Source organism: Cryptomeria japonica, chromosome 1 (genome assembly GCF_030272615.1).
Source record: "Cryptomeria japonica chromosome 1, Sugi_1.0, whole genome shotgun sequence".
NCBI lineage: Eukaryota > Viridiplantae > Streptophyta > Pinopsida > Cupressales > Cupressaceae > Cryptomeria > Cryptomeria japonica.
In genome coordinates, this window is record NC_081405.1 from 686,421,483 (window position 1) to 686,439,261 (window position 17,779).

Consider the following 17,779-nt stretch of genomic DNA (forward strand, 5'->3'; position numbering starts at 1 on the left):
CCTTTACTCATGACTTTAACATTGCATGATGAGACCCATAACCACGAGATATATTTTTGTTCCTGAAGAGTGACTTGAGGATCCTCTTCTACAATCACAATAAGGGATAAAGTGTAATGGTATGAGTGAGTTTACAAACTCTCTTATCTTTTATCTTAAATTTGACAACTATTAAATGCCAAAATATTAATTAATGCCAAGAGACATTCTACAATTTTATTCATGATACAAGTAGTGGGACTATGTAACTATCCTTTACTCATGACTTTAACATTGCATGTTAAGACCCATAACCATGAGATTTATTTTTGTTCCTAAAATGCAAGCCCTCACATGATACAATTATTGGGACTACCTAATTATCCTTCATTCGTAAATTCATCACTTATTTATTTCAAGTGCAAGCTCTCACATGATACAATTAGTGTGACTACGTAACTATCCTTTATTCATGACTTTAACATTGCATGTTGAGACCCACAACCATGAGATACATTTGTTCCTAAAGAGCAACTTGAGGATCCTCTTCTACAATCACAACGAGGGATGAAGTGTAATGGTTTGAGTGTGTTTACAAAAACTCTTATCTTTTATCTTAAATTTGACAACTATTAAATGCCAAAATATTAATTAATGCCAAGAGACATTCTATAATTTTACACATGCTAAAAGTAGTGAGACTATGTAACTATCCTCTACTCATGACTTATGACTTTAACATTGCATGTTGAGACCCATATCTATGAGATTTATTTTTGTTCCTAAAGAGTGACTTGGGATGAAGTGTAATGGTGTGAGTCCATTTAAGAAACTCTTATCTTTTATCTTAAATTGACAACTATTAAATGCCAAAATATCAATTAATGTCAAGAGACATTCTACAATTTTACACATGATAAAAGTAGTGAGACTATGTAACTATCCTTTACTCATGACTTTAACATTGCATGTTGAGACCTATAACCATGAGATTTATTTTTGTTCCAAAAGAGCAACTTGGGATGAATTGTAATGGTGTAAGTGAGTTTACAAAACTCTTATCTTTTATCTTAAATTGACAACTATTAAATACCAAAATATCAATTAATCTCAAGAAACATTCTACAATTATACTAAGAGGTGGAATGTAATGACACAAACATAATAACAAAAAATCTTACATTAGAGATAGTTTTAATTCATTAATTAAAACATATATATATATATGTGTGTGTGTGTGTGTGTGTGTATGTGTGTATATATGTATGTATATATGTATAATATATGTACATATACACACATATATATGTATGTATATATGTATGTATGTATATATGTATGTATATATTAATTAGAGATAGTTTTAATTCATTAATTATAATAAAAAAAAATCATAAAATGAAAATATAAAATTTAAATAATAAGTTAAATTAAAATTATAAAAATAATACATATTAGCTCTTCTCGAGCGAGTCAGCTAATACGTAATCAAAGAATGTGATTCATAAACGAGAGGGCGGTATAGAAAATAAACCCATTTTATTTATTCACGCACGTGGAAAACGCGCTCAAATATAACTCCACTTTACCACTTCGGCCACCCTGACAAAGACAATCACACTGTTCTGGACGCTTTCGCTCAAAAAATTTACACAGCAGGGAATCGAACCCGCGACCATCCACGCCCACAATTACAGTCGTTCTTCATGAATCTCAATTCATTACGTTCTGCAGTCTATCAGGGTTCTGCGGAAGGGGATTCCCATACTGGTCATAAAGAATGAGGCCGCTATAATCAGGAAGCCTGCAACGCTCTCCCATTAAGATTCTCCTCTGCCATACAGGAATTCCAGTCTGATTAACCCCCTGCCTTTTAGCACCAGCCACGTCGCCGGTTCGAACCCGCTCCGAGAAACTGCCATTATTACGAATCAGAGCGTACAGCCGCTGAGGCCCTCTCAAAATTTCCCCTCCGCCGCCTTCCGCTGCGCCGCCATTTTTAACCGCGCTCCACCCCGGCCAATGGAGCCACGCGCTTGCCGTACCCTCGTCTTCTTCCTTCCTGACGCCATGTCTGAGCGCATTTCTTGCACAGAGCGCCAGCGCAAAAACCACCGCCGAAAACCCAGCTAAAACCCCAAATATAAGCCAAAACCCTCGGTTACGACGATTCGAACTGACGACCTCTGTCCACTTGAAAATCTCCATTTTTTAACACAAATTTCCGCTTTCTTCACTCCTTCTAGACGGCCATTTCGTATTATAGGCGATTCGCCTTGAGTGTAGGTAGGTACACGATCTGTACGAAGCTCCTGGGGGCGAGATATGCGAGAACTTTTGTGTTACAGGTACGGTAGAAGGATGGATATACAATGTATATATAGCAAGGACGTTGAACACGTCAGGTGCATCGGTGGAATTGAATGGGGCAAGTGCTGCTTCACGCTAACGCCATTTAAGGCCACCGCCACCGTCAGATTAAGGATTCGTGATCTTCACGTAGCGCAACGCCTACCACCCTCGGGCTTTACGTCTGCTTCTTATTATTCTTCTCTGTGTTTTTCAAAGGAGGTTTACTGCCATTATAATTCAAGATTCCGAAGCTATGCATCACAAGTCAAGAAACAAGATGTCAAAAATCGTCATAAATTTTATCATGGAATTGTAACCAGCAATCGCACCTCGATGTGGGATGGGTATACTGAACAAAAATTTTAGTTTATTTTTTATATATTTATGCAGTACATATTGGTAAGTCATTTAAAAAATGTTGTTTGTGTAATAGAGATTTCAATGGAAAAGTGATAGATTCAAAACAACTATACATCAACTTACATGTATCCAAACATGATTGAAACAAAAATCATGAAGACAACCACGATCGATTACCAATAGGCTCATATTTTATTTGCAATATAGTGAGGAGAGGGAAAGGGAGAAGGAGATATAGGAATAGAGAGAGGAAGAGATAGATAGAGGAGAGCAAGAGAGGGAGTGGAGTAACGAGTTAGAGATGGAGATAGAGTTGGAGAAGGAGAGGTGTATGGAGAGAGAGAGAGGACAAATATATGGAATGGCTTAAATCACACACACTAAGCTTACACTTCTAGGCTTAAAAGTGTTAAACACTTATAGTTGACTAACGTTTTCTAGGTTTAATATGTTGTTTAAGGTGTGTGGTCATACTAAGAATTCACTTCGAGACTTAAAAGTGTTAAACACTCAAAGTTGACTAACATTCTCTTGGCTTAATATGCTGCTTAGTGTGTGTGGTTTAAGGCTGGCCCAAATATATAGAGATGGAGAGAAGAAGGGAGAGAGGAAGAGGGATGGGGAGAAATGGAGATTTAAAAAGAAGGAGATAACAAGATTTAGGAAGTGATGAATAGTGAAATATATAGAGAGAGATAAAAACTAATCAAAATTTAGTTTCTCTTTCTCTCCCTTTATAAATTTTACTTTAGATTTGAAGTTGATATTTATTTTATTATATAAATTAAAATAAAATATTCAAAATATAATTATTCTAAAATAATAATTTTTTAATAAGATAAATAATTTTAAATTAAACTAGCAATCACACCTTGGTGTGCAATGGGTATGTCGAAAAGGTGTGGAAGGTCAATTCTATTTTTTGCCTATTTTTTTGCATACATTTGTGTAGTACACGAGGTCAATTTGTAGGACCTTTGGAAAATGATATTGTTTGAGCAACAATAATCTCAATGGAGAAGTGATGGCTTCAAATCAGCTATGTATCCACTTAGAGGGATCAAAACATGATTTAAATAAAACCTTTGAATCAGAGTGATAATCAAGCTTCATTGCCAAAAAACTCATGTTATGTTTGCAAGAGGGAGAGAGGGAGATAGAATAGAAAGAGGGGGAGATAGAGGGGGAAGAATGAGTGAGAGAGACCTGAGTAAGGAGATAGACATAGAGAGGAAGATAGAAATGGAGATGCATATATAGAGATGCAAGGGATACATATATAGAGAGTGAGAGATTTCAAAAGATAGAGATAGGAAGTGATATATAGAGAGATGAAGGGCGAGGGATAGATAAAGGGAGATATGGAAGAAGAAATATGAAGACATGGGGATAGAGATGCAAAGAGATATAGATATAGAGGTCTAGAAAGATGGAAAGTGTGTGAGAGAGGGAGAGATATGGATTGATAGAGAGGGGGAATAAGATTACGGTCCATTGTTTGCATACATTTATGTAGTTCATCATGTGAATTGGTAGGCCATTTACCAAATGATATTGTTTATGTAAAATATGTCTCAATGAATAAGCGATAGCTTCAAATCAACTATGCGACCACATGGAAGGATCCAAACATGAATGAAGAAAACCTCTAAATTAGGAAGGTAATAAGGTTCTATTACCAACAATTTCATGTTATGTTTGCAATAAGGAGAGGGTAGATATATGGATATAAATACATAGACATAGATGGGGGAAGAGTGTGAGAGACATGAGTAAGGAGATATAGATATAGATCAATGGGTGATCCCACAATACTGGGTTACACTTTTTGATACATCCTAATTTTTGTTGAAATCATACATTTTTTAGAAATATAATGATTTAAGCCTTAAGAGGTTTGATTTGAAGTAATTAATTGAAGAGAGTTAGATCAAAGCCTCTTAGATCAAAATCCCTTGGATAGAACCTCTCTACTCTTACATATGGAGAGATATAGAAAGAAAACTGTAAATAAATACGAAGAGATATAGAAAGAGGGGGGGTAGATAAATATGGAGAGATATAGAGGGGGAGATACAAAGGAAACTGTAAAGATATATAAAGGATGAGGGGGAGGGAGAGATAGAGATAGATATAGATGGTTAGATAGAGATATATGGAGATATAGAGGGTGAAATAAATAGACAAAAAAAACAAAGAGAAGTAGAGGAGAGAGAGAAATATGGGAGATAAAGAGAGAGGGAGAGAGAGGAAAAAATAGAGATATATGGGATGAGAAATAGAGAGAGATAAAGATATATGGGAAGAGATAGGGAGAGAGGTAGAGATAGAGAGAGTATAGCCCTAAGGAGCAAGGGAAAGAAATATGGGGGGAGATAAAGAGATGTGAGAGATAGAGGAAGGGGAAGGGAGCAAGATATGTAGAAGAGGGAGATAAGAGGAGAGAGGGAGATAGAGAAAAGAGGGGGGAGAAAGGAAGAAATAGCTCAAAATATATAAGGGGAGAGGTACAAATAGAGGACTGTGATATAGGGAGGTAAATTAGAATAGGGAAATAGATAGATAGATAGTGAAATAGAGGTACATAAATATATTGATAGAAAGAGATAGAGAGAGGAGGGAGATGCAGATAGATAGAGAGGTAAATAGAGATAAAGATATAGAGTAGGATAGATGTAGTGAATAAGAGATATAGAGAAATAAATGCAAAGAGATAGTGATATAGATAGAGGGAGGCACATAAAGAAAGGTGAAAGAAAGGGATAGGTAGAGAGATAGAGAGATAGAAGTAGAAAGGTATGGATAGAAGGATCTGGAGAGAAGGAGTGAGAGAAAGATGGAGAGAAATAGGAAGCTAGAGATATAAAATAGCAGAGATGGAGTGAATATTGTAAAGTTCTGATGCCAATAGGTAACAAGATGAGGGGGGTGGGGGGGGGGGGGGTGAATCATAAAAACTTAATCTTCCATAAAATCAACAGATTCAACCTCGGTAACTTATACTTCAGCATAACCAAAAACTGCTAAACATGCTAACTCATAAACACATAATCATCATAACACATATAACACTAGATTTAACGTGGAAAACCAAATAGGGAAAAACCATTGTGGGATTTCGGACCCACTAAGAAATATACTCTTCTAGAGTATGCTCGGTTAAAAGCAAATCCTGTTAAAGATTACAAACACATTGCTAGATGTGACCCGGTTAAGGGATTTCCCTCAGATCTGTTAGGATCTTCACTTTGTTAGAAGTGACCTTGTCAAAGGATTTCAAACACTCATTTAGAATGTTACCTTGCTTGAGGGTTTACAAATAAGACTGTTAAGTCCACTCGGTTAAGAGATTTTCTGTCACTTACAAAATAAACAACAATAATGAATATATCAGCAACTTCACATCTGAAATGCTAAAGCAGATTCTTATTTGCTCAAAACAATCTTGTCATAGGACTTATCTTGTCCCTCTGCTAGGCTCCCTACTCTGTTATTCAAATAGGTCTTCAAGCTTCTGTGCTCGGTAATCACTATTTAGCATCCCTGTGCTTACACTTGCCCACATACATTGTTTATCAACAATTCCTTATTTATAAACAATTGCTAACTACTTAATCTCCTTGATCACATTTCCCATGATCAATCTTAGCTGTCAGATCTTCAATCTTGACTAGGTTCAATGTATCCTTCGATCTGAAAACATTTTACCTTGCCTAGGGACTTGCATTCCTTTCTTGGAACTTGCACAAGGTTATTGCGGTTCAATCTGCACTGTAGATCTTTCTCTTGATTTTCCATTGTCGTAGATCCTTAACAAACTTCATGCACGACATACCAATCATTTATACATCTCCAGTTCATCATTGTCCTTCATTAAATAATGCTTGTATTCATCCAATGGACCAATACGATCTGTCATAACTCGGTTGCAACTCGGTAAATACTAAACTTTGCTCGGTAGACATTCCACCTTCATTGACCGATATCGATAACCTTAGGGTTTACCGACTAGGTTCTTTGCTCGGTGACATAGTATAGTATTAACCTTACAATCAACAACATATGCAGGACATCAAAAACAATCTAAACATCATGATCTCATCATTGTCTAAATCGGTAATAGTTGCCCATTGAATTACTTATTTCTCCCCTTATTCATCACATTCTTTCTGTGTCTTTTATAGACATCTTAATTCTCTTCAAATCAATCCTCTCAAGATATGGCAACATCATACTGAATCAGAAAATCAATTTCTTGACATCAATGACAAAATAATGTTATAAAGATAGTTATCATCCTTTTTCAGTTATATCAAATAATCTTCAACAACCTTCTCAATATCCTTAAATGAATATCAACAATCTCCTTCTATTGAAATGCCAACAAATATAAGAGAGAGGTAGAGATATAATGAGATATAGATAGAGAGGGGGAGGGAGAGATAGAGAGTTAGAGAGGGTACAAGTCAGAGAGAAAGATGACAAAGACAAGTGTAGACACCTAAAATTGTCCTATCTAATTAAGTAAATATTTTTATTTATTTAATTATTTAAGCCTAAGTCTTCTATTAATTAAATAAATCTTTATTTATTTAATTAATTCATTAATCCTTTTCTAGCCTTAGTTCTCATTTAAATAAATACATTTATTTATTTAAATTGTCCTTTCCTAAATTAAATAAATATTTATTTAATTGATCCTACTTCCTCTATTAATTAAATGAATATTTTTTTATTTAATTAATTCATTAACCTTTTTCTACCAATGATACATGTCATTCATCTCTTAATTCTCACACTACCTACCCTCTCATTATTTTCTTATTTCTTTTACCTACCCTCTAATCCCAGACGACCATTTATCTTTTACACCTCTCAATCTTATCCCTCCATTTCTTAGTGTCTTCTATATAAGGAGATGCTTCCTTCATTATCAATCCTCCTAATCATTCTAATCAATCTTTTCCTTCTAAGCCTTCAACTACGCTTTTAAAACTTTCATATGCGATCAAGCCTACTTGCAACCACATTTCCGTTCTTTGTTGAGCTCTTGTGCACACATAAAATCTGAGAGCAAATATATCAAGCAAGATCAATGGAGATAGGAAGAATGGAGATCCAAACCCTATTAGACATGTGATGGTATAATCTTTGTGATTTCGTTGATTTGCATTGTCTTAGGTAATCTTCATATGTTATGGTGGATCTTTATTGTTGTTAGACTAGGGTTTTTGTGGTTGAATCTATTTTAGTCTTTCAATATTGTTGTTTCCATTTTTACCATAAACAACAAGTAATAGAGAGACAAACACAAATATGGAGAGGGGAAAGAAAGATAGAGATAGAGAAGGGGAAATATAAACAAATATATAGAGTGAAGAGAGAGATAGTAAGAGATATCAAGGGAGAAAAAAGGTGTGTGTGTGTGTGTCTGAGTGAGAGAGATATATATTGGAGTTGAGAAATACAACCCCACAATAGCCTGAAGATCTTCTGCAAGCTGAATAACCTGTTACAAGGAGAAGCAATGAAGCAATAATTTGAAGAACACACCAAACATAGGAAAAATATTCTCAAAAGATGAGAGCTCCAATTCACCAAAAAATGTATTGTGAAAAGATAATACAATAAAAAGAAAAATAACCTCTAATAGGTCAAGAAACCCTAAAAAGGGAAAACCCTAGGCTTGCACATAATAATTAATAAAATAATTAATTAATATGCACCTAATGTTAGCTTAAGTGTAAAAAGATAATTGGGAACTTAAAGAATTAAACAAATATTGTTTAATTAATCAAGTAATGACCCAATTACTCTAACACCCCCCCTTAAGCTAGACTTAGGGAGAAGCTAAAACCTAGAACAACTACTGAAAGCATGAAAGATGGGTCCCGGCAACAAGGCCTGATTAGGTACCCAAATACAATGAAATCTCTATGAAACAGAGACAAAAGAGAAAACTCAGTGGGAAAAAACTCCTCCCCAAAAAGAGATAAAAACATGCTGAAAGAAGAAGAAAAAGGAAGGAAGGCCTCATAAAGACCCCCCAAGGACAACTTCCCTCACCCCAAGCATAGAATGCAACTGAAGATAGCGCGGTGATGCAAAAGGTTTTGTGAAGATGTCTGCAACCTGCTCGAAAGTGGGAATGTACTCCAGAATGAGAACACCATCTTGAATCAACTGGCGGATGAAATGCATGTGAAGCTCAATGTGCTTCATCCGCTGATGCTCTACCAGGTTGCGGGAAATATGAATAACACTCTGATAGTCACACCAAAGAATAGTGGGACTATCAGGAGGAAAACCAAACTCAGTCATCAATTGTCGAAGCCATAAGATCTCCTGACTAGCGAGCACATCAACTCGGTACTCACCCTCTGTAGATGATAATGCATGAGCAGTCTAATTTTTGCAAGACCATGTGATAGGACCAGAGCCAAGACAAAAACAAAGCCAGAAGTAGACTTCTGATCAGTAACATCACCAACCCAATCTGAGCCAGTGTAGCCAACAATGTGAGGTTCCTGATGTGTAGTGAATGCCATGAGAACTAGTGCCCTGAATGTACCTCAAAATACGTTTGGCAGCTTGCCAATGACTCTCATGAGGATCATGGGAGAATTGAGAGACAAGACCAACAACAAAATAAATATCAGGACGGGTGTGAGTCAGGTACAACAAACTGCCAACCAACTGCCTGTAAAGTATAGAATCTACCAAAGGAGTGGGGCAAGCGGTGGTCAAAACAACCCCTGACTAAAATGGAGTGGGAGCAGGCTTGCAATCAAGCATGCCGAAGTGCTAAAGCATGTCAAGAGCATACTTTTGCTGGTAGAGGTGGATCCCATCAGAAGACTGAATCACTTGAAGACCAAGGAAATAGTGCAAAAGACCGAGATCTGTCATCTCAAATTGGTCCATCAAGGCACACTGAATATGCTAAATCATAGAGGATGAGCTACCTGTGATGAGAAGATCATCAACATATAGCACAAGAATCAGGATGTCACCCTCAAGAAGATGAATGTACATCGTGTGATCAGAATGACTGCGGGAGAACCCAATGAAGAGCAAGAAAGAGTCCATCTTCTCATACCAAGCTCGAGGGGCCTGTTTGAGACCATACAATAAACACCAAAGTCTGCAAACCAAAGAACTATCCTGCACAAATCACTGAGGCTGTTCCATGTAGATTTCCTCCTATAGATCCCCATGCAAGAAGGCACTCTTCACATCCATCTGAAAAATAGGCCAACACCAAGAAGCTGCAAGAGATAGTACAAAGCGAATGGAATTCATCTTGGCAACAGGGGCAAATGTCTCGGAGTAATCAATACCCTCACCCTGTGAAAACCCCTTTGCAACAAGACGTGCTTTGTACTTATCAATGGAACCGTTAGCAACATACTTAGTACAAAACAACCAGTGGCACCTAACCATCTTTCTTCCCTTAGGAAGAGGACAAGGATCCCAAGTATGATTCCTCATCAAAGAAGAATACTCTTCCTCCATAGCACAATCCCACTCAGGGTGACCAATCACCTTTGAAAACTTCCGAGGATCATCTGAAATAGCATGACTCAAAAGACTAGAACCCACAGTATGAGATTGAGTGCGATGAGTATCTGAAGGATCACCAGCCAAAGGACCTGCCGCCTCAACAGTAAGGCGAGCCCACTTGGGCATTTGAGGTGGAGTAGGTGGAGGTGGGGATGGTGGATCATCAACACCATCATCAGAATTATCCTTCAAAAGATCCCGAAGGGGTGCAGTGGTCGAAGGAGGCAGAGGAGGAGACACTGGAGTCGGGGTATCCACTGTGGGAAGGCGCTCATCAAACTGAACATCCCGTCGAAACAAGACCTCTCTAGAATCAGGATCAAACAACCTGTACGCCTTAACATCCTCATAGTAGCCAACAAAAATGAGTGGTTGGCTCTTTCGCTCCATGGCGTGCCTCTGAGCATCAGGAATAAAAGCCCATGCCTCACTGCCAAACACTCTGAAAAAGGAAACATCAGGCTTGTCATGAGACCAAGCCTCCTCAGGAGTCATATGTCGAATAGCCTTGTGAGGCATCCGATTCTAAATATAGTTGGCACAATTGACTGCCTCAGCCCAAAAAGATGAATCCATGGACCTGGACTGAATCATACAATTTTCCATCTCTAGTAAAGTTCTATTCTTGCATTCAATGACACCATTCTGTTGAGGGGTGTAGGGAACAGTAAAATGATGCTGCAAACCATGCTCAGTGCAAAAATATCTGAAATCCTGATTCACATGCTCCCCCCCATTATCTGTACGTATCCACTGAATAGAACAACCAAACTACTTCTCTATAAATATCTTGAAGACTCGAAAGGAATCAAAGACATCAGACTTGTACTTAAGAAAGTACACCCATGTGCGTCTAGAGAAGTCATCAATGAAAGTGAGTACATACTTGGCCCCTAAAAAAGGAGTAGGAAATGACATGAGGTCACTGTGAATCAACTCCAAGGGTGTCAAAGCATGAGAGGCTCTTCCCTTCAGAAAGGGATCTCTGTGATGCTTGCCAAGAACACAACCATGACAAAAACCATCAGTGTAGGAAATCTATGGGAGCCCAAGAACAAGTGCCTGTGTACTCATCTGCTGAAGATATCTGTAATTGACATGGCCCAATCGCTCATGCCAAAGCTTACTCACTAAATCTGCATGTGCTATGAGAGATGAACCTGTACCTGAAGAGGGCTCAAATTCATCAAATCTATAGAGACGAGATGTAGAATCCACACTACCAATAGCCACAACCAAATCAAGGTCATGGAGGTCCCGAATAACCACATCATGTGGTGAGAACTCAATTGTCTTACCAGAGCCAGAGTGGCAAATATGATAAATGGACAGGAGGTTCATTGAGATGTCAAAGACAACCAAAACATCCTGTAGAGTACCCCCATCCAAAGAGACAGAACCTGAACCCAAGACGGAAAGCTAGACTGAGTCACCCACTGCAATCTATGAAATACCACAAGAGGTAAGAGAAGTAACCAATTGCTGAGTGTGTGTCATATGGTGAGAAGCACCAGAATCTAGAATCCATGTGGACCCATAGGTCAAAGCTCTAGCAATGAGAGCATGACCTTTCCCCATAGAAGGAGAAGACGCCTGAGGTGAGGAAATGTGATGCTGCTGCATGGCTTCCTTTAAAGCCTCTATTCGTTTCCAACACCTGGAAACTGGATGTCCTTCCTTACCACAAAAACTGCAAGTGTCTCCTGATTTCTTCTTAGTCTTGGAGGAAGACTCACCAGACTGTGAAGATTTCCCTTGTTTGGGAGGAAAAGGTTTTGAATTAGACTTAGGAGCAGGCTTGGAGGAATTATCACTACATGCAGAAGGCTTCTTTGGCTTCGGTTTATGCTTCTGTGAGACTGCTCATGAGACAATCGCTCACAAAAGACATCAAAGGTAGGCATGCTGAAACGAGCACCCAAGCCATCCATGGTGGAGTAGAAAGTAGAGGCAAAAAATTGAAAGTGATCCCAAAGCTTCGAAAGAATCAAAGGAATGCACTCTGTATCTATCTTGTTCTTTCCACATCCCTGAAGAACAGATCTAGTAGTCTTGAATTTGTTCAAAAAATCCTCAATAGTGGGAAAGGAATCAGGTGACAAAGAAACCAACTCTACCTCAATCTGTAATGCCCGAATCTCATTGACCCTCCCGAAGAGAGAATCAAACTTCAACCACATATCCCGAGGAGTAAGCAACTCATCAAGGTGAAACAGAAGATTGTCAGAGACATGCAAAGAGAGCAAACCCATGGCCTCATCCAGCTTGTTCCTATGCATAAGAATCTCATAAGGACGTTGCAGTACTGGCTGAACCTCATCCAAAGAAGCCCACAACCCTCGTGCCCTGAGAAGCCTCGTGATTCAGGGCTTCTAGGTGTGATAGTTGTGTGAAGTCAACAACTCAACTGAAGGATCTGCAATGAGAACAAAAAAAACTCAGCACCTGCACCTGCTTGGTGGTTTTTTTTATTATGTGATCTTTCAGAATAGACAGAAGATGCAGAAGGGTTTGTTTGTTTTGAGAGTTTAGGTGTTCTTGATTTTTGATATAAATGATAGAAAGCAAGAAAAAAAACACCCCCCCACAATAGAGAAACCCAAACCCTAGTACATAGTAATGAGAAGGAAGTAGTGCATAAGCAAAAAAACTTCAAATTGATATCTCATATACTTGGTGGAAATTCTGAGAAAAAATAGCACAAATCTGAATAGAGCATGCTGAGAGCTTTCCAACGCCTATTCATTTTCAAAAAATGGAGTCCATTTACCCATTCTACCACCCCGAAAGTGCAAAAAAGAAGCCCAACTTTGACTAGTAAAAAATACAGTCAAACAGAAGATTCGGGAAAACAATCCACCACCACAAGGTCCGACTTGGAATCAAATTTTCGACGCCTATTTGTTCACCAAAATTTGACTCTGGATGTACAATCTAGGCCCAAAAAACTAACCTGTCCTCAAAAAGGGTAAAGTGTGGGGCTCCGATGAAGAAGCCAAGCTCCGGTGGCGCAACAGTCGGGAGGAGCAGTGGGCGGGTGGAGCAACCGGGCAGAGCTGAGCTGTTGGATGGGGAGCAGAGGTGGCAGCGGTGCTGGGCCAGAGAGGCAGCAGGGTTGCTAGAGAGGATAGCTGGGCGGAGTGGGGGCCAGGTGGAGCTGCTGGCCGGGGAGTGGCAGTGGCAACGATGTGGGGCCCGGTTGGGGCCGACGGGAGCTGTCGTTGTTGGCGGGGGCTACCGGAGTTTGTAGCCAGTGGGGGCTGGGGTGGCTGGAGGGCCGGTGGGGCCAACCTGACTGGTCTGCAGGCGTCGTACGGCGCCGGACAGTTAGGTCCGGTGCCCAAAAACCTAAAAAAAATTATTTTCGCCTTTGTGAATTGCTTTGTGATTTTTTTGATTTTTTTTGTGAATATTGACTTTTGAAAGATTTTTTTTAATAAAGTCAAGATCCAGCGTTCATGCCGTAAAAAGGCAAATTTTTTTCTTGATTTGCGTGCCAGAGCCGTACGACCTGGTTGGGAGAAAAAAAATTACCTAGATGCTCAGGGGTAAAAAAGGGACAAATTTTATATGACTATAGGGGTTTTTGGGCCTTCTGAGCACGATGGTGAGGGCCGTTTAGGCCCAAAGTGATCAGAAAAAAACCATAACCCTAAGCACACAAAAAAATGTCTGAAACCCCATATCTGCTTCCAATGCAAAATTCTCAAAAATAGGAACAGATAGTTGCAGATCTGAGCTCTGATACCATATTGGAGTTGAGAAATACAACCCCACAGTAGCCTGAAGATCTTCTGCAAGTTGAATAACCTGTTACAAGGAGAAGCAATGAAGCAATAATCTGAAAAACACACCAAACACAGGAAAAATATTCTCAAAAGATGAGAGCTCCAATTCACCAAAAAATGTATTGTGAAAAGATAATACAATGAAAAGAAAAATAACCTCTAATAGGTCAAGAAACCCTACAAAGGGAAAACCCTAGGCTTGCACATAATAATTAATAAAATAATTAATTAATATGCACCTAATGTTAGCTTAAGTGTAAAAAGATAATTGGGAACTAAAGAATTAAACAAATATTGTTTAATTAATCAAGTAAAGACCCAATTACTCTAACAATATATAAATATACCTAAGTCGGAAAAAACATATTGTGTGTGTGTGTGTGTGTGTGAGAGAGAGAGAGAGAGAGAGAGAGAGAGAGAGAGAGAGAGGGACATAACTTGGGAAAGATAGAGGGGTGAGAGAGAGAAATATAAAAGAGTAGGAGATGGAAGGAGAAATGAAGAGGTAGAGGGAGTTGAATGGAGATTGAAAGGGGGAGACAATGAGAGGGGGAGATAGAAAGGTAAATACTTAGGAAGTGATAAATAAAGGAAGAGATAGAGAAAGGAATATAAAGAGAGTGAAAAAAATGGATGAATAGTTGGAGAGAGAGAAAGAGAGACGAGTCTATGTATGTGAGTCAGAAAGAGATATAAAAGTAGAATTGTGGATGGAGAAACGTGGCATGTGTGTGAGTGATAGATTAGGTGATAGCAATAAAAAGGGAGAGAGATATATAAATAGATAGAGGAGGAGGGAGAGAGAGGAAGATAAATAGAGAGATGATAGCATAAAAGTAGAGGGATATAGAAAGTTGGAGTGATAAGGAGAGCAAGAGAGGTAGGATAGAAAGAGGGAGAGATTAAGAGATATGTAGTGGGGGAGAAAGAGATAGTGACTAATCAAAAGTTAGTCTCTTTCACTTTGTAACTTTCAATTTAGATTTTGAAGTTTTAAATTTACTTTATTATATAAATAAAATTCAAAATATAATTATTCTACAATATTTAATATTCAATAAGACAAATAATTATAAATTAAATTAATTGTAAGAATTTTAATTATTATTTGTAATCTCATGAAAAGATATAAATCATTAAAAAAATCAAACTTAAATTTAAATTAAAAATTAAAATAAATTAAGTTAAATGGAAAGTCAAAATATATTAAATTCCAAATGCTAACAAAAATAATAAATATTAAATTTATTAGAAGCCTTTTAGTCTACCGGTTACAAGAGCCTTGGCTTCTAAAAGGAGTCTTCAGAAGGATTTTCTGAGGGAAAGGTGTCTCAGACTTCTTATTGTGAAAAGAGGGGAGTCGTTGCCTCCCCTCTGGGCCAATGAAGATCGTATCTTGGAATGTTAGGGGCTTAAAATGCCCCCAACGAAAGATGCTTGATTAAGTCCCAATTGGACTTAATAAAGTGTGATATTGTGATGGTGCAAGAAACCAAGCTAAATTTGTCTTCTGCAGAGTTGTTGTTTTCCTCTTGGAAGCTCTAAAAATTTTGCATTTCTTCCTCTTTGGGGGCTTCGGGAGGGCTTGCTTTTCTTTGGAAGGATTCTAGTGTGGATCTCTCTTTGGTTGCCTCTTCACCCAATTGGATGCTTGGACCAGTAAATAGTAGGATTTTTAGTACTAAATTCTGGCTTTTTAATATTTATGGTCCTATTAGTGTGGTGGAAAAAAGGAAACTTTGGGAGAATTTAGCTTTGATTGCTTCTCCTTTGCTGGGTGCTTTTTTGATTCTTGGGGGTGACTTTAATGCAATTTCTTGTCTTGAAGAGAAAGTTGGGGGGATCATTCCAAATAAGCATATCATTGATGATTTTTGTCACTTTATCAGAAATTTGAATTTAGTTGATTGTAAAACTCAAAATGGCCCTTTCACTTGGACTAATATGAAAAAGGATTTATGTCAAATTGCTGAAAGGTTGGACCCATTTTTGGTGTTTGAAAATTGGTATAATTCTGGTCAGGATTTTTTTTCCTCAGTCCTGCCTTTTACTGGTTCGGATCATTTCCCTATCTTATTTTCTATTCTTGAGGATAGGGCTCCTAGGAAGCTTCCTTTCAAATTCGAGTCGATGAGGTTTAGGGACCAATCCTTTTTGCCTCTGTTAAAACGGTGGTGGTTGTCTGCTCCACATGTTGATGGATCGAGGATGTTTCAGATAGTTAAGAAGTTGGATTTTCTTAAAGGTAAGATTAGAGTCTGGAATTCTTTACATTTTAAGAATATTTTTGGGGAAAAGGCTAGGATTCAGGAGGAAATAGAACATATTAATGAGGTTACTTTGGTTTCAGGTATGACTCTTTTGTCCTTTGATAGGCTTAAATGCTTGAAAGCCCAATTGGAGGAAGTTTTGGCTAGGGAAGAATCTTATTGGAGACAGAAATCTAGGGATATTTGGTTATCAGAGGGTGATAGGAATACCAATTTTTTTCACTCTTCAATTAAACTTAGGAGGAAACAAAATAGAATATATTATATTCATGATTCTAATGGGAGGTGTCTATCAGATGAGGATGGAATTTCTTCCGAAGCTGTGAAATTTTGTAAGTCTCTACTATTGGCTGAGTCTGTCTCTTTAGATAATAACTTTGTTAATTCGGTCCCTCCACTTGTTCTAGTAAGGATGATAATATGATGCTTATGGCTCCTTTTACTATTGATGAATTAAGGGAAGTGGTCTTTTCCATCCAGAAAAGGCTCCGGGTCCGGATGGGTTTACGACTTTATTTTTTCAGAAGTGTTGGGAATTTGTGGGGAATGATGTCTTATTAGCCCTGGAAGAGTCTAGGCAGAATATAACTATTTTGAAATAACTAAACACTACTCTTATTGCCATTATTCCTAAGGTGGATAATCCTAGCTCCTTTTCTGATTTTCATCCTATTGCTCTTTGCAATACTTTATATAAAATCATTACTAAGGCAATTTCGGTTAGGTTGGCTAAGCTCCTTCCTAGAATTGTATCTATTGATCAGGGTGGCTTTGTTCCTGGTAGGGAAACTTCAGAGGGTGCGATTGTATCTCATGAGATTCTGCATTCCATTTCACATCAGAAGATTCCAGCTATAATTTATAAACTTGACATGCTTAAAGCAGATGATCGGGTTGACTGACATTCTTTAGTCTTTGTTCTGAATCGCTTTGAGTTTTCTCATAGTTGGATTAAATTGTTAGGCCCAATATAGAAAGCTAATGTACTGAGAGGGGAGGGGTGAATCAGTACTCCAAAACTTTTCTCTGATAATAACCTTACTGTCATGCATAAACAAAATAGTGCAGTAACATAAAATAAAACTATAATCAACTGATAACAATCATACATGATTCACTCCATAACACATATATTTTGGTCACACAAAAACTCTTGGTTAGAGAGAAAAACTATGGTGGGGATGGCACCCACAACTTCGCTACTGCAATAATAAAGAATGCTCAGTTAGAGCTACATTTAGCTATTTCTGATAGCTTACCCTATTAGGAGTATCAAGATCAGTTAGATCTACCTTACTAAAGGATTTTTACAACACTATATAAGTGTAGCACCTAGTTAAAGGATTTACAATTTATAGACTTGGTTAGAGTCTTTTACCCTGTTAAAGGTTTCTCTTACAACTTTAAAATATTACAATAAAATCATTACAAATATTTGCAACTTTACATCTGAAATGCTAAAGTAGA

At 37.9% G+C, this 17,779-nt stretch overlaps 1 protein-coding gene across 1 annotated transcript; it reads right to left on the bottom strand.

The window, feature by feature from the left end:
- Positions 1-1,501: 1,501 nt before the first annotated feature.
- Positions 1,502-2,339, bottom strand: LOC131072473 (uncharacterized). Its single transcript, XM_058008637.2, has one exon. It carries the CDS (start codon positions 2,185-2,187, stop codon positions 1,693-1,695), a length of 495 nt encoding a protein of 164 aa, XP_057864620.1. The 5' UTR covers positions 2,188-2,339; the 3' UTR covers positions 1,502-1,692.
- Positions 2,340-17,779: the final 15,440 nt, after the last annotated feature.